Consider the following 17,968-nt stretch of genomic DNA (forward strand, 5'->3'; position numbering starts at 1 on the left):
TACCTGATGTGAGTCAAATGGTGATAGGGATGTCTAAATTCAAGTAGAGCATGAAGGTACATGTCTAAGATGTACCGAAGGAAAATCTTATAAGGGGACCGTTCCCCTCATGTAGCAGGTCCACAGGTTTGGAACAACCCGAGGAGTTTGAGATTCATGATCGGGAATCTCATGTATACAGGTGGAAGAAAGCCCTCTATGGCTTGAAGAAAAACACCCGAGTGTAGTATGAGAGGATTGATAGCTGTCTGATGAAGTTGAGATTCACTAGGAGTGAAACCGATCCAAACCATTACCCGAAGGTTGTGGATGATAGACCTCTCATAACAACACCTTATGAGGACGACCTATTTCTGACAGGTGCAGTCCCTCTCATTTGCAGAAGTAAGAGGGAGTTGGATTCCGGATGTGGAATGATAAACTGCAAGCCTGTGACTACTTCAAGAATCTTAACTTTTAGAAGTTATATGGTAGTGATGTCGGACCAGATTTGGGAAATGCCTCTAAGTTTCATAAACTCATTCGCGTTGATGTTCTTGGTGAACTTCCATCCGGACATATGTTTTGCAGTTAGCATGGTGAGCTCATATTTGGTTGAGCCTCACTGGATCTGTGCCAAGAATCTTCTAAGATATCTTCGAGGCACAATCTCTCATGGATTGAGATACACTGCCGAAAATATGAAACTGCATGATTATTCGAATGCTGACTGGGCAGGCAGTGTCGAGGATCACTAGAGCACTTCTCAGTGCTGGTTCTCTTTGGATTCTGCTTCGATATCATGGATGATATACAAAGACCACTGCAAACAAGGAAGGCCACAATTAGGGCCCAAAGGAAAGGAAAGGAAAGGGTCTACACAGCAGCAAGGACGGGGTTGTGAACCTTGTTGTGGCGGACCGCAGAGAAAAGGGGGCTCGTAGGTGCATCCGCAAGCAAGTAGCAAGATGCCGAACCCTGTGGAAGGGCCAACCTGCTAGTTTAGCACAGGCCAAGGCCTATGTGAGGACTTTTGGTTAGCCCGCAAACCTGGTAAAGGAATACAATCCTAGCTGAGAGTTGGAAGTGCCATAAGGCTACAGCCGCAGAGAGTCGGACAGCTGGTAAATTTTGTGGGGAAGGATTGCCATAGCAATGGTGTTTTGGGAAGTTGAGGGCTTGAAGGATTTTGCCTCAACCCAGGGATTTTGGACAAGGTTTTGTCTCTTGTCTCTTGTATTGGGTATTTGGAGGGAGTTGTAAATGGCCACTTTGCCTAGTATAGGAGCCCCGGGTTTCTTATTGAAGGAAAATTAAGAAATTGGTTTTGGCTATTAAAATTGTGTGTTTTGTTTATGATCTAATTACTGGTGTATTTTTCGTTGTACAAGTTGTTTTTAAAGTTAGGCATTTCAATGTGTTTATGTTTTCAAATGTGTGTAACTATCAAAATATAAACCGAACTAGGGTGTCGATTTCTAACATGGTATCAGAGGACTTTGAAGAGAAGTTGGGTCAAATTTGTGCATGCACAAGTGGCAGCTCTAAGAGGGAGCCGAGTTGTTTTGTTGTTAAAGAATTGATAGTTGGTCTCTTAGATTTTTGGGTAAGAATTCAACGGACAAGTCGGTTTCTAGCTTGAGGATTAAGGACCGATTGGATGGGATATCCAACTACAGTTCATGGAAGGAAAATCAAGCTAGTGTTGTTGGTGAATCATCCATGGGAGTATGACAACACCAAGATCACTATGCCAACCAACGCGGCAGAGTTGGCATGGTATAACAAGTCAGATATGAAGGCCAAGTTGATCACCCTTGATGGAGTAAAGGATCATTTGATATCTCATCTTACTAGAAAAGGAACCACATGGAACATGTGGGAAGCTCTGAAAGTGTTGTTTCAAAACAAGAACCAAAATTGGAAATGGGATTGAGAGAGAAGCTCAGAGAAATCAAGATGATAGGTTCAGAGAACGTGACTTCCTGTCTTACCAGGATTCAGCAAGTTTGTGATGAGCTTACAGCTGTAGGGGAGACTGGCAAAACCAGAGTTGGTAAGGACTACAATGAAGAGCTCCTCAGAGCAATGGAAGCCATTTAGTAAAGGAGTAAATGTCACGAAAGACACTTCCAAATTGGAACAAGTTGTGGAAGGATTTCATCCAAGAGGAATTTCGGGACAAGGATCTTCAGCGGAAGCGTCCTGATTAGGAGAATGTTGGCCCTCGCTAGTAATCTGAAGGGCAAAAGGAAGTCCAGTAATAGCAGCAAGAAGGACATGAGCAAAGTGAAATGTTTTGCATGTGATGAGTTTGGCCATTTTTCGAGCCAGTGTCCACATAAGAAGAAAGGAGGGAAATGGATGTAGCATGAGGTGGTTGCTCCAGCTACAATCGACAAGGATGGTTTCGTTAGGAGGTTCGAGGAGGATGAATTTTCTCTTATCTATCATTTCTCAAGGAGCACCATTCATGAGGGTGCTTGGTTCCTAGAAAACAGGGCTTCGAAGCATATGACAGGAATATGAGAAGTGTTTGAGAGCCTAACCGACTGGGATTGGCAATCAGAGTCAGCATGTAGTGAGAGGAATCAAGATTTGTACCATTCAGGATGGAGTCAGGTGGATTGTTGCGAGTCCAAGATGTGCTTTGGGTACCAAAAATCAGATGCAACATGCTTTCAGTCTCAACAATTGAGGCACAGGGGTTTAAAGTTATATACCTATTGGTTTTTGTAGCATCGGATGTCTTCTAGCAACGAAATTTGGTGGAGAGGCTAGAATGCATGAAATCTCCAAAACCCAAAAATCGTTTTTGGAAATTCTGCAGAGGCATGACTTAATTAGATTATTAACTAGTTTTTAAATATTTCCTAAGTCTAAACTTAGGGAATATGATTAATTAATCAGTATTAATTAAGTCAAAGGTGAGAATCATCTAGAAACTCACACCGATCCAGAGATTATCCTAACCATTGATTAAGTTTTAAACTTGGCCGTTGGTGCTCCAACAGAGGATTATAAGAGGAGATCGATGTGGTGATGGACTGATCACTTGAGAGACTTGAGCAGTTCGATTTCTTGGTAGATCGATCTCCAAAGTAGCAGCAGTCAGTTGTCGGAGAGAGCTAGAGATCGAAGCAATGTGTGAAGGGCAGAGACAGTGAGAATGGAGGAAGAATTCCAGATCCAACAAGTGCATTTGTAGAGAGCAGGGAGAGCCACAGAGAAGCTGACGCAGGGGTTGCGCAGTAGCTTCTACAGGCAAGTTCAATTTGCTGAGAGGGAAAGATGTCTTTAGTTCCAAAGGCAAGGAAGGAGTCCCAGAGTGCCGGAGAAGCATTTTTCCAGCCAGCAGAAGGCAAAACAACTTCATCAGAGACCAGTCAGAGACTTCACGTCAAGCAGACTGCGCAGAGGTTGACATAGAGGGTCAAAGGACCGAGTTTCTGAAGGCAAGTTGTTTCAGGATTTGCCTGTGGGGTGAGGAAATTCCTCACTAGATTTTTTGCCAGTATTTTTCTCTGTAGGATTGCCAGATATCGGCATCCTGTTGTACTCAGAATTTTTCATTGCTGCATAATAATAAAACCCTCAGTTGTTGCACTGGTTTTCCGGGGACTTTTGTCCAAAAATAATTGTTAATTTTATGTGTGTGCTAGGATTTCTCAGTGTCCAATGCATTATTTTTCCGTAGTTTTTATTTGTGAAGGTTGCAGTGTGTTTATTTCGATATTTTTCATAGCAGATAAACTGTTAAATTAATTAACAATTAAGAGAAATAATACCAGTTGTTGCAATAGGATTCCAATGTAGGAATTTTCACATGGTATCAGAGCATAGTTGATCAGCTGGAGAGATCAGAAATGAAGGAAAGGACGCTGCTCAGCAAGGATAGCAAGCCGAAATTCCCAAGGGCAGTGCAGTCTTTTGCCAGGAGGTCAAGTTGCTAGAGGAAGACCAATTTTTCTGAAAGAGGGGCAGCAAAATTTGATCCTTCCAAATCGAGTGATTCCAAAGGAAAAGGTAGCACCTCAGTGCTTTCGTTGGGCAAATCTCTACCTAGACGTGGGGGTTTTGTAGTAGTACGCTGAAGCAAAACCAGTGTCGGGGTGGAAGAGAGAAGAGCACATAGTCTCAAGAAGTTCGATTTTCCTTGCAGATTGACAATAGTTGTAAGCAAATCTTCTCACTCTAGAAGGGAGTGCGAGTAGCAGAGCAACAATCGAGCAGAAGGAAAGAGGGAGTTTTCAAAAGTTCGTTGAAATGGCCACTGTTGGGCTTCGTGATCAAGACAAGTTGGATGGAGATTCCAACTACATCATCTGGAAGGCAAGGATGTCCTTTTTGCTAGATGAATATGGCCTAAAAGCCTACGTTGATGTTGTAGTGGCAGTTCCCATGGATGCAGATCAATAGAAGAAATATAAGAAGGAAATGGCACAACGAAGCGGTTGATCCTGGATGGACTCCGGGATCATATAGTCTCACATATATCTGGGAAAGATAATGCCAAACAGATGTGGGATGCTCTCTCCATGTTATACCAGTGTACTCCTGAGCAACGGAAGATGTAGCTAGAGGAGACTCTGAGACTCATCCAGATGCAGAAAGGGGAAGGCATAGACCCCTACCTTACCAGAATTCAGGGGGTCTAAGACCAGCTCGTAGTTGTTGGAGCAGTGCCTCAACCAACAGAGCTAGTGAGATTAGCACTAAATAGTGTCTCTGAAAAGTGGCAAGTATTTGTCCAAAGCATATTGGGCAGAAACAAGCTACCAGAGTGGGACAAGACGTGGGTCGACTTGTAGCAGGAGGAGTTGAGGCGAGCTCTGCTAAAGAGCTCCATCAGCGGCAACAGTGGCAGCGGACTCAAGGTGGTGAAGGAGGAGGAGAATGTAGCCCTCACATCAAAGGATCCCAGTCAGGGACAGAGGGAGCAAAGAAAGAAGAAGAAGGACCTATCAAAGGTCAAGTGCTTCAGATGTGGTGAGCTTGGTCACTACAGTACCCAGTGTCCTCTCAGGAAGAAGGACAAGGAGGAGAAGCAAGACCATCGGGCAGCTTCAGCGGAGATCGATAGGCTTTCCTCTAAGCTAAAGGAAGACTTCGCAATGTTTGCCGATATACCTCCAGGAGTGAGGTGAGGAGATCTGGTGTTGTAGCCCCAAAGAGCTAGAGAGATTGGGCAGGGTCCTTGAGGAGTCCACCTCATGGATCATTACCTGGCTACGAGGGCCCACAGTATTCAGTAGCAGGATGGATCAGTGGCAGTTGATGCAGTCAAAGACCGAGTGACAGTTACAGAGACTAGTACCAGCCAAAAGTTGGGGAGTGCAGTGCAGAGTTGGTAGCAGTGCAGTTGGCACAGAGCAGAGTCAGCAGCAGTGCAGTTGGCACAGAGCAGAGTCAGCGGTAGCGCAGATCCTTCAGTGATAGTACAGATGCTAGTAGCAGTCAGAGACTCGGGAGACAGATGCATCATATTGATCACAGTTGATTCGGTAATTAGGATGCTTCTCAGTTGCAATAGTTGCAGTTGCAGCAGCAACAAATGAGAGGGAGTTGCAGTGCAGATGCAGTGTTGGCAGCAGTATGGCAGTGTCAACAGCAGCACAGATGCAACATCAGAGTTACGTAGTAGCTAGTGGGCAACAGCAGCGTGACAGGAGATGATACAGAGACAGAGTGTTGTCACAGGGTGTTCAACACTAGAACACAATCCTCGCTAAGAGGGGGTGTTAGTTTTTGTAGCATCGGATGTGTTCTAGCAGCGAAATTTGGTGGAGAGGCTAGAATGCATGAGATTTCCAAAACCCAGAAATCGTTTTTGGAAATTCCACCTAAAAATGACTTAATTAGATTATTAATCAGTTTTTAAATATTTCCTAAGTCTAAACTTAGGGAATATGGTTAATTAATCAGTATTAATTAAGTCAAGGCGAGAATCATCTAGAAACCCACATGGATCGATCCAAAGATGATCCTAGCCATTGATTAAGTTTTAATCTTGGTCGTTGGTGCTCCAATAGAGGATTCTAAGAGGAGAACGATGTGGCGATGGAGAGATCACTTGAGACACTTGAGCAGTTCAATTTCTTGGCAGATCGATTTCTAGAGTAGCAACAGTCAATTGCCGGAAAGAGCTAGAGATCGAAGCAGTGTGTGAGGGGCAGAGACAACGAGGCTAGAGGAAGAATTTCCAGATCCATTGAATGCATTTTCAAAGAGGCAGAAGAGCCACAGAGAAGCTAACGCAAGGGCTGTGCAGTAGCTTCTAGAGGCAAGTTCGATTTGTTGAAAGGGAAAGACGTCTTCAGTTCCAAAGGCAGGGAAGGAGTCCCAGAGTGCTGGAGAAGCATTTTTCTAGCCAGTAGAAGGCAAAACGACTTCATCAGAGACCAGTCAAAGGCTTGACGTCAAGCAGACTGCACAGAGGGTCAGATGGCCGAGTTTCTGAAGGCAAGTTGTGTCGAGGTTTCCCTGTGGGGTGAGGAAATTCCACACTAGATTTTTTGTCAGTATTTTTCTCTATAGGATTGCCAAATATCGGCATCCAGTCATACTCAGAATTTCTCACCGTTGCATAATAATAAAACCCTCAGTTGTTGCACCGGTTTTCCCACATTGGGTTTTTCCAGGGACTTTTGTCCAAAAATAATTGTGTTAATTTTATGTGTGTGCTAGCATTTCTCAGTTTCCAGCGCATTATTTTTCCGCAGTATTTTATTTTTGAAGGTTGCAATGTGTTTATTTCGATATTTGTCGTAGAAGATAATTGTTAAATTAATTAACAATTAGGAGAAATAATACCAATTGCTGCAATAGGATTCCAGTGTAGGAATTTTCACAATTCCAAGATGGAAAGGTAATTTTCAAACCTAGTGGATATAACTCTAACCCAAGGGTGGTTCTTGGAGTTAGAGAGAGTGGTCAATAATATATATAGGCTAAAATGCAAGACTATTGACCAAGGAAAAAACAAGGTTTCAGAGACTCAGTGGGAGTCAAGTTTCAGAGGGAGTTCGCAGATTCAGAGGGAGATTCAGCAACCTCAAAAGAGTGTGCCTTTCAGATGGAAGAAAGGAGTCTTCCAAAACCAACAAGAAGGTGTCATGGTCTAGCTTAAAGACCATGCAGGATAAGGAGAAGCAAGAGGCTTCTAGTAGCAAGGTAACCTCCAAGAAGGTATCAGCTCTTACAACAAGTTTTGCTTCAGTGACAGAGAAGAAGCTTACGATGAGTGTCGGAGAGTAGTTGTGGAAGAGGATTGTATTCCAACGTGGGAAACAAAGAGACTTCCACGGAATGGAATAAGCTCCCTCACTAAGAGGGAGTGTTGAAACTTGGTAGCATTGGGAGGCACTCTCACATACCCTTAGTGCTGGCTATATGAGAGGAAAACACTCATAAAAATGATTTTATGAGTGTATGGGCTAAGTGATGGGGCTTTGTACCCATAGACCCATGATTTTTTAATGATCCATGGTATATACCCATGGTATTCTGATGACCCATGGTATTAAACACTTTAAGGAAAAGTATAAATTAGAAGCCAATGGAGAGGCTTGAGATCAATTATGGAAAGGAGAATAATGGATGTTTCTTCTTAATTGGGGTTCTGATTTGCAAGGAAACCACAGAAAGGCCGAGGTCTGGCAGGTGGCCAGCCCGGTGATATACACAAACCACTACAAACAAGGAAGGCCACAGGGTCTGTGTGCAAGGGTTTAGGGCCCAAAGGAAAGGGCGAGGTCTACACAGCAACAAGGATGGGGTTGTGAGCCCTGTTGTGGCAGACCACAAAGAAAAGGGGGTTTGTACGTGCATCCGCAGGGAAGCAGCAAGGTGTCAAACCCTGTGGAAGGGTCGGCCTGCTAGTTTAGCACAGGCCAAGGTCTGTGTGAGAACTTTTGGTTATCCTGCAAGGCTAGTAAAGGAATACAGTCCTGAATGAGGATTGGAAGAAGGGTTGGAAGTGCCCTAAGGCTACAGCAGCAAAGAGTCGAACAGCTGATAAATTCTATGGTGAAGGATTGCCACAGCAGTGGTGTTTTGGGCAGTTGAGGGCTTGAAGGATTTAGCCTCAGCCCAGGGATTCTGGACAATGCTTTTTCTCTTAAATTGGGTATTTTCAAGGAGTTGTAAAGGGCCACGTTCCCTGGGATGGGAGCCCTAGGATTCTTATTGAAGGAAAACTAAGAAATTGGTTTTGGCTATTATAATTGCGTGCTCTGTGTATGACATAATTGCTGGTGTATTTTCTCTCATGCAGTTGTTTTTAAAGTTAGACATTGATGGTGTATTTTCTGTCGTGCAAGTTGTTTTTAAAGTTTGGCATTTCAATGTGTTTATGTTTTCAATCGCGTGTAATTGTCAAAATATAGACCAAACCTGGAGTGTGGATTTCTAGCACTTTTATATGATTGTTTCTTGCATGGAATACTACATATTTTGCCCATTGAATTGTCTGCTGACTATCATAAAATAGTATTGTCTCTTCCCCCTGCAGAACTCTAATATTAATTAATATTCTCCTTTGCCAAACTTCTCAAGTTGCAAGAAAGCTCCCTTATTTTTTACTTTTTTTGAAGACACTGCCATAGTTATTTGTTTCTTACTACTTCAACTTCTCATCATCAATCAAATGTAAAAAGCATATCCAGATGTAAATTTTATGCCATTTGCACATCCATCCCAGTCAAAATCAACATATCCAACCAACATTATTTCATATTAGTGCAGTCCATTCCCCAACTTCTTGTGCCACAAAATTCTATCGGTATTCTTCTAACACCTTACTTTTTGGTTATGCCATATACTTGACACTACACCAACAACATATTTGATGTTTAGCCAAGTTCTAGCTAGATAAATTAAGATTCCCACTAACTGTTTACACAAATTTTTGCTAATAAGCTACCCTACTTCATCATTTGTTAACTTTGTGAAAATATCCATTGAAGTGCCTATAGGCTTTATAACCAAACACTGTATATTTCTTGAATAGATCGTTGGCATTAATGGTCTAAGATAGAAAAACATTCTCAAATTCTTGGCAAACCTCCATCACAAGTTATTAATGTAGCCTTCGAGGCCTATCATTTCAAATGTCTGCGAAAAATCCTTTTCTAGGACTGCAATATTAGGTTGTCAATTGCTCAAATAACACGCTCTTGGTGCAATGATTAGGCCACATAAGCCTTTCACAATTTGGGCACAATATGTTCTTTTCTAGGTTATGAAAATCCTAATGGTTGCTACATGTAGACTTCATCAATCCATTTGTGCACTATTAACCTAAATGCACTACAAGACTTCACATAGTTCATATGCTAGTCAACTTGGCTACTAAAGTGAAGGCTTCCTCATAGTCATGTTAACCCCCAGATTGCCTACGCAACTGGACGGTTAAGATGCAGCTAGATTCCATTATAGGTTGGTTCCACTACAAACGCATCCAAGTCTTCACGATGATCAATGCTTGTCGCAAGGTCAATTTCATCAAATTCCAAGAAACTGATCCATTTTAGCAATTTTCCTTTTGGAAGAGCCAAACTTTCAAAACCCATATGTCGGAAACTTTTACACCTTCTTGGTCCTCACCAAGCCATGAGGTCGTTGAGCCTATTTCAGGCAAGATGCAAGTAGTTTCATGACACTACTATTTTAGCAATTTGCTTTTCAAGGCTTACATGTTGACTCTGAGTACATATTTGGGTTCCTTGCAAAAAAAGGAGTCTAATGAGATTGTTTTCATCAATGTGTGATACATTATTTTAGATGTGCTATATTTGGCAGTAATGCCACAGTTCTCTTCATTCTCTGTCTTTCCTACTTTTTAGGAGCTAAACTATTTTTTTGGTCATGTCTATATTTACTAGTTTTATTTATAGTTGGTACAGGATGTAATGTCATGGTTCCAATGTGCAGTGATTGAGTGGTTCCAGGATTTTGATGGGTGAAGGAGGATGTGTCAGGTAGAGCACTGAGCATGTGGATTGTCCTCCCAATCTGAAACATGGCAACTAGATAGAGGGTTTCCATTTATGTGAGGCTCTACATTTTGCTTTGTTGCCATGTTATTACAAAATGTAACACCTTTGTGCAAAGCCTTCACAAGGGAATAAGACTGGTGTAACATCGAAGTGTTACCGTTGTCACATAAGCAATAACACCACTCTTTTTAGTGAGGGAAGGATCCTACAAGGGAGGCTTCCTTTGAAGCCTCTGAAGTTCCTCAAGCAAGAGGAAAATCAAGTCTGAGGACACCTATCTAGCTACTCAAATTACCACCAAACAAGATATGAAATTCAAGGTAAGGACAAAGTAGTTGATTGATGCAATTTCCATAATTGAACACATGAGAATCTAGGTCAATTTATAAGGCTAGAAGACAATATTTATCAAAGGAAGATCCCAAAACACTACAAAAGAAGAAAATGCTATTGGCTTTTGTAAAACTTACATAAAAGATTATGTATTACAACAATAGAACGAGTAATGAAAGCAGCAATAAACTCGTCCCTTAAACAAGTGATTAGCAAATGAAACTAGGGCTTAAATAATGAATTAAACTACGATTTAATTAAATAGCTAAAACTGAAAATTCAAATGCATATAACAGCCAGAGGAAACAAGACATCTAGCCCTAGAAGGGCTGTAAAATAAATCACCTTGTAAAATATGATGATAAGATCAATTCTATTAAATGTACAATTACCCTAGATGTCTAGCCTAACTATGGCTGAAAATTCGTATAAAGCTGTTATAAACCCCAATTTAACCATAAAACAATAAAATAAAAGTTAAATTTTGGGTTTTAATATTAACTATCATGCGAAGACTAGTGCCCACTAATTTTTTGGGGTATATGGGGTCAACTAAGGACTCACTTGGGAAAAAGTAAGTGGATCTAGTGGGATATATAGGGCTGTCTGCTACAAACCCTGAAAAAACTACTTATTATCTTACAAAATCCAAGAAAATCAAGAGAAAACTCTCCGCTAGAAAAATACGATTACACTTAATCATTCATAAATAAATCCAACAATATTTAGAGAGACCACTTACTCAAGAAATCATTTGCATCCATGAACTCTAGCCACAAAAATCCATAAAAGTTGCAAGATATCCGTAATAACATCTCCACCAGAAATTGCTCTAGTCATCCGACTATAGCTTTTTAAAATAAAGAGAAGAAAAGTAGACAAGTAGTTATATATCTCCACAAGTAGCAATGATCTACAAATGATGAAGAGCACTTCTATTATTTATATGAGATTTAGCACTTCCTCGTCTAATAGAAGCCCTAAAAACATAAACTAATTCCCTTATCTCTTACTAACCCTAGAGATAAGGAAACAACATAAAAAATTCCATGATACAAAAGTGAATAGGTCTCACGACCCCAAGTGATGCCTCATAAATGAAGAATAATGCTCTAAATATCAAATCGCCCATCATAAATGTGTGTTAGAGACCACATGCATGGTATAAATGCTCTCCTAAGGTGGACGGCTCACTCCAAGTAGCATGTAAGGGCTCCAAAAGTGAAACGGTGCCTCTAAAAGTTACAATGATTTATCATTAAAAAGGCATTACATACCTCAAAGGTGTGACATCATGCAACACTACCTACCATACTAATGGTATTTTGGTTGAACATGGAGATGTTGCTAATTGTTAACTCAATGTTCTCAATGTTTCAAGTCTATACCTCTGCTTTGTAATATCAGCAGATCTAATTCATTGTCATATTGCATTTCCACCAAGTATTTGAATACTTCCTTTGGACAATATTCCAGAGTCCAAAGGATGTCAGTAAAACTTGATCCATACAAGAGCCAAAGATGGGGGTAATTCTATCAGATATGATTCCATCTGAAGCTGACCCGGTTCCTTATTCTGGCCAGATCTCCTGCCTTACTTCGCTCCCACAAATTGTACTGAAATCCGACTATCTAAATTATCCAGTCCTAACATTTCGCTATAGGTTGTTTTGCAATTTTGGTGTTGCTTTCAGAACACGATTTTAGATTATAATTTTTGTTCTTTAACATGCAAATCCAACTCCTAATCCTATATAAGAAAGGTGGCCAAAGCTCACAAATTAGTTAAGGTGTGTCTCTAAAGAGGTATGACAACAGTGATGGTATTATACCGCAAAAAAAGTTAAAATGTACACCCTTCTCACCAAAGATAGGATATGATACTCTCCGATGGAGTTGTGCCATGAGATGAATAAAAGCTTCCTTTCATAATCTGCCCCCTTAAAGTAAAAATAAATACATCAAGTTCCTGGATATGAATCAAGGATTAAATTAATAGCTTGCACAGCAGCTTCTCAAAATAGAAATGGACAATCTGACAGAGTGACATGAGTTTGGGCAGATGTTCTAGTACATGTGAATACGACTTATAACAAATATTTCCTGCCTTTTCTAGTGCTTGAAGTTTGTTTCATCAATATAATCCTTTGCATTATTTACCAATGATCCTTTTCCAATCCAAACTCTACGAAGAAAATGAAAGCCAGAGCTATTGCACTGATTAAGGCATCAATGATGCCTATCAAGTAATGTAAGAAATAGGAAATGAGAAGATAAAATTCCTTAAAAATGCCTACCTCGTGCAAAATCCGGTCCATTTGTGACGAGTTTCGCTTCTCCAAACTCTTGGCCATGGACAACTCTGCTGCTATTCTAGCAGCCTCTGCCTCGGCTCTTGCCTCTTCAGCGATCCGAAGCGCAGCCACGGCGCGTGCAGCAGCCAATCCAGCAGCTATTTCAGCATCCCTTGCCCTTTTACTAGTTACTCTGAATTCTTCTTCTACGCTGCTAGTGCTTTCACCAGCATAGCACGAACCATCTTCACCTTGGTAAAATTCTTCATTTTTTAAAACCGATCTCCCTTCCAAGACTCTATAATTGATCCAGGATTGGTCATCAATTTCCCTGGTGTCCAATATCCTTATATGTCTCCCATTACTGTCCCGTTCCTTTACTACAATTTGCTGCCCGACTTCTTTCCTTCTTAAATTTGATAAGGGTTTGGGATCACACATATTTTCAAGTTCAGTCAAATTTGAATACGAAGTTTGAATTGCTCTATCTTCGTCCACCAGTACTTGTAATGCAACAGCCTCAGCCAAAGCTGCTCCTTCTTCATCCAATCTTTGCTCTTCTTCCTTTCTCTTCTGTTTTTTTTGTTCAAGCTCTATCCGAATCGCAGTAGCCGTTGCAAGAGCCTTTTCAAGCCGCCGTTTCTTCTTTTCGGCTTGCTTTTGTCTGTCTCTTTCTTCCTTAGCCTGCTTCTTCTTCTCCTTCTTGGATGACGAACTACTTGTCGCAGAGGGGCTTTGCCCTGTTGAACGGCTATCCACCACTGGCATTTTCCTGCAAGATCTTTAAAGCTGGAAAACAGAGACAAATTTACAGAAATTAAATTCACGCAAGTAAAGCAAGTTGCTGATAATACATTCACAGCAAGAACGAAAATTAAAGCCTAAAAAACCCCTCGGTGAAGAGTTTCTCACTTAGAGAAAGGGAAAAATGGCAAATTTATGAAGTTTACAAGATATTAAAATTCTAAATTCTAAATTCATAAGAAAATCACACAGTGAAGACTCATTCCTCATCAGATTAACATTAGTATGATGCAGAACCATAAAATTACCCTGCAATCGGACCTAAAACCTTTCTTCTACTATCAATAAAAGAAATTCGCCAACAATGTCGGCCGAAAGCTTCGCCATTCGATAAAAAATCAGGAGCTGAAAATTCCAACATGTAAAATCCACTGACTCGTACCGATTGCACAGACGGAATAGGCGTCGAGGACTATTTGCCGTTTGCTAATCTCTGCATTTGCAGAAAATCACCGCAACCGCATCTGTAAAGTGTAAAGTTAAACCCTTACAGGCGCCATTCAAACATTGACACGAACATCGATTACATCGATCAAAGTACTGCGAAATAGTTGGTGGCCCGGAATCCCCGTCAATTTTTCTCCACAAAATCGCTGCGTAACCTCAATTTCCGTGTTTGTCGAATTTTTTCGCTCACTGAAAAACCTAAAAGCTCCAGTCATTAAACTGTTACATTGAATATATTGCCAGAAGCCGATTTCACAAAACTTAACACCGCAATGGTGAAATTTCACTTGTAAGGCAAACAGAAAGTAATTTCGAGAACAAAACGCTGTTGCAGAGCCACAGAAACACGAAATTTGCTGGGTGCAACCATCATTTTCTACGAACTCAATTGAGATCTTTTCCAAACAGTTGCAGGCGATTCGGATCCAGAGGTTAAAGAATCAAACAAAACCGATTCAGAGCATAAAACATATAAGCCATAATTTGCAGCACTGGGTACGGAAATTTATCTAGTTTTTCGCACCGAGGCAAGATGTGATTTGAAAAAAGGAATTTGTGAAAATCTTTTGGGGATCCGAGAAGTTGTGAGATTATCCGAGAGACATAACCATTTCGGCCGCCAGAACAGAAGATCGGATGCCATTCGCATTTTAAATCGTTTAATTAAATTTAACGAAGTGACGATGACATGCCTGTTATTCGACGATCTTGGCTTTTCCTCTTTTGAGAGCTTCCGCACAATAGCATTTAATGCTGCAGTTTCCTCCCATTCCTCCCATGTGATAACATTCAATGATTCCGTTATCGGGTGTTCTTTTGGGAAGGTGAAAAAATGGCTTCGTCTCTCTTGGAAAAAAATCTAGGTTTTTCTTGTTCAACCTGCTTTCAATGTGAACATTTTAATACCATCCGAAATTAATTTTTTTTTAAGTAAATATTAATTTTATTACAATTTAATTTTTATTTATAAATATTATATATGTATGGTATTTTCGCAGTTTAAATACGAAATTGTTAAGTTATCAATTTTGTTGGTTATCCCCGGATCTAGGTGTATGCATAGATGAAACCACGTGATCCCAAGCAAACTGGTAGTGCTTTCCACTTGGCAGCAGTCTTCCTCTAGGTGGTTTCAATGAACAATAAATTTCATAGCGGCTGAGGTATGTCCTCGCACGCTCGTCCCTTTGCCTCACCTGTCACTCCCCAGCGTATAGTTCTCTACATCATGAATTCCCTGCACTTCATTCCCTTGGTCGTTTTACTCAGAGTTTGGTCTCCAACCTCCCCTTTGTGGCATCTGCTTGAACCGAGCCTCACTATGCTTCCCCTGACTCTCATAAATCTGCGATGAATTGTGGGCACCGCAGCGTTAACAGGGGGAGGGGAAGAGGGCGTTCTCCCACCACCTTTGATGATAACACTGTTGTCGCCCTCTTTAATTATGGCATTCCTCCCCACATAAGACATCAAGTGCTTGAATTAGAGGAGGCAGAGACGATTCATGGTCGGGCCATACTCTGGGCTCTTCGCAACCTCTTGGCTCACCAACTTAAGGAAAGGGAGCGGGAGAAATTGAGAGCAACTACGTAGATTGCAAAGCTCTCGGCTTCTCACAGCCATGCCTCCTCCTCCCTCAAAAGGCTTGCCAAGGACTTGAATATTGACTTCCCTCCAAATGTGCCTTCCCCCTCCTCTCCTGCTCCCTCACCTTCGAATTCTTCCCCTATGGACTTGTCCTCTCCCCCAATTATCCTAGTCCTTGCTCATTGTACCTCTCCCACTCACAGTTACGCTATATGTGCTCTGCCTCACCCCACAGCGGAATCCCCCCCTCCTCCCCTTCTCATCCTAGCCCCTATGGCTGCTACATACTTGAAGAGGTTCCAAGGGAAGCGGGTAATGCTCAAGTGCAAGGCAACTCCAGTATTGTTTCAATGCAACTCCAGTGTGGCCCCTCCACAGGTCAGTGTTAATTCCCTACGTTGAGAAATGGCAACAAGAAATTCATGTGTAATTTGTCCTTGAATTAAAATGTGAATTAAAAATCGAATTCTATTCTCATAGCAACTTGTAAATAGTTAATTAAGTTTAATTAACTTAATTAGATTAGGAATTTCAAATTGGAAGTCTCTTGAAAGTCATGTAAGTGTTCTCCCTTAATTTTAGGGGTCCAGGATGAGTTTATTTGAGTTGTAATTAGATAAACTTAGTCTACTGAGTTATGATCAGTTAAATTAGTTCTAACTATTTGTGGAACTAATAGAGGACTAACAGTCAATTGGTGCACTGGTGCATCCACAAGTGTTACTCTAGTTAACTGAAGATTCCCTCATGAGAAACTCATGCATGTCAGTTCAGAGAAAGACCCAGTTGAGACTAGAGTGTAGGGACAATGTACTATCAGTTGTATGATTTACTGAGTTGTAAATATCATGCATGCAATCAGAGAAGGACCTATGTTTGGATTGCGCAGTTTTGGAAGCATGAATTCCCTTTAAATACGGGCTATTCATCCTAGGAATTGTGCAAGGAAATAGGGGCTTGGCAAGCAGTGGAAATTGGCTAAGTGTTGGCTAATAGCGGGCTTGTGAGGTAGAGAGTTGAGCATACTTGTGCGGAATTGTTCTAGTGAGAACAAGCTTTGTATCTTCACTCATATTTCTGATTTAATGCAATACAAATAGGTGGGGTTTTGAGCAGTGGCTTTCCCCGGGGAAACTTATTGTGTTATGTGACATTGATTTGTATTCTTCTTGTTCATATTATTTTCATCGATCTATTGGCTTCCGTTGGTCGAAAGTAGAAGTAGATTATTGTCCTATGCTTTAGTAAATTGCATGAGCTTGTGAAACTACATGAAATTATACACCCTATGCTCCACGAATTATCTCAGGTAGGTCATTTTGGCCCTTTGGTTCGGCTTGCATGCAATTGGCTTAGAACCACTAGGTTCATAGCTTGAAATTTTGATTTTTTGTCAACCCTACTTAATTTGTAAGCATGAGAAGTATGGCTTCTATCTCTATTTTCCCCTTCGAGGGGTTGATAATTTTTTGTGACTTCTTCTTCAGTTTCCCCGCACAATGACAGAGGTTTATGATGGGTGAGAGGCTCACCCCCCCCATGTTCTTAAGACTGTACAATTTGTATTTCTTCAGTGTTAATATAATGTAAATACACGTGCTTACAAAAAAAATGGTTAAAATAAATAAACATGTATATATCCTTAAGGGTTAGCTTAATTGGTCAAGTTCTCATTGTTAAAGCATCTTGCTAATAAGGGGTCACAGGGTCAATTCTCCTCGATGCCCTCGAGGTTACGCTTTGCTAATAAGTCGGTGGGATGTGATCCCTTCGAGTGAATCTGCCTAGATCACACATATATATATATATATATATATATATATATATATATATATATATATATATATATATATATAACGACATTCTAGTTTGTTGGCTAGCAATTCGACTTAACATTCCTTTTGGAAGGTGACAACGCTAACGGCATTCTAGTTTGTTGGCTAGCAATTCGACTTAACATTCCTTTTGGAAGGTGACAACGCAAGCTTCTACCTTTGTCTACTCTCCTCTCTGGGTGCTTAGCAACAAGATCTAGACTACAAGTATCCATTTCAATTGGTTTCGATACAACAGTGTTGACTGTGTTGTTTTTATATTCTTCATGCTTCTATCCACCCCTCCACCTCTAGTAGACTTCTCAAGAGGCTTTTTAGGCAACACCAGCTATTCCCTCTTTACTTTTTCAACCATTTCTTTAAATCAAAACCCACAAATTAACAATTTTGTTATTTATTTTTGACATCTCTATATTTACTACCTATTTGTAATTTGTCATCTTAATCTGCATATCAACCATTAATTTTGATATGATCTAGCTTTCTTAATAAAAAAACTTGAACAAAATTTTGTGATCTACAATGCAAACCCCAGTTTACTAATTAATAAAAAAAATTGCAAACAAATAAAATTAAAACTTAATATTAAATATTTTACCTCAATTTTGTGATCTGCAATGTAAACCCCAGTTTACTAATAAATAAAAAAAATTGCAAACAAATAAAATTAAAACTTAATATTAAATATTTT

The 17,968-nt window shown here is 40.5% G+C and overlaps 1 protein-coding gene across 2 annotated transcripts in view; it reads right to left on the minus strand.

Moving 5' to 3' along the window:
• The window catches only part of LOC149167282 (uncharacterized), a 73,304-nt gene extending 58,687 nt beyond the window's left edge, over positions 1–14,617 (minus strand). Inside the window, exons 1-2 of one of the 2 annotated variants that reach the window (XM_089432923.1) lie at positions 13,657–14,617; positions 12,608–13,393 (exon numbers count right to left, since the gene is read on the minus strand). In XM_089432923.1, the coding sequence (XP_089289049.1) occupies positions 12,608–13,372 (765 nt within the window). In that variant the 5' untranslated portion in view covers positions 13,373–13,393; positions 13,657–14,617. The remainder of the gene's footprint in view (positions 1–12,607; positions 13,394–13,656) is intronic. The other variant, XM_089432922.1, reaches the window with a different exon arrangement.
• Between the last annotated feature and the right edge of the window lie 3,351 nt (positions 14,618–17,968).

Source organism: Pinus tabuliformis, chromosome 5_1 (genome assembly GCF_031772625.1).
Source record: "Pinus tabuliformis cultivar Carrire ecotype Pingquan chromosome 5_1, CPIR1, whole genome shotgun sequence".
Classification (NCBI taxonomy): Eukaryota; Viridiplantae; Streptophyta; class Pinopsida; order Pinales; family Pinaceae; genus Pinus; species Pinus tabuliformis.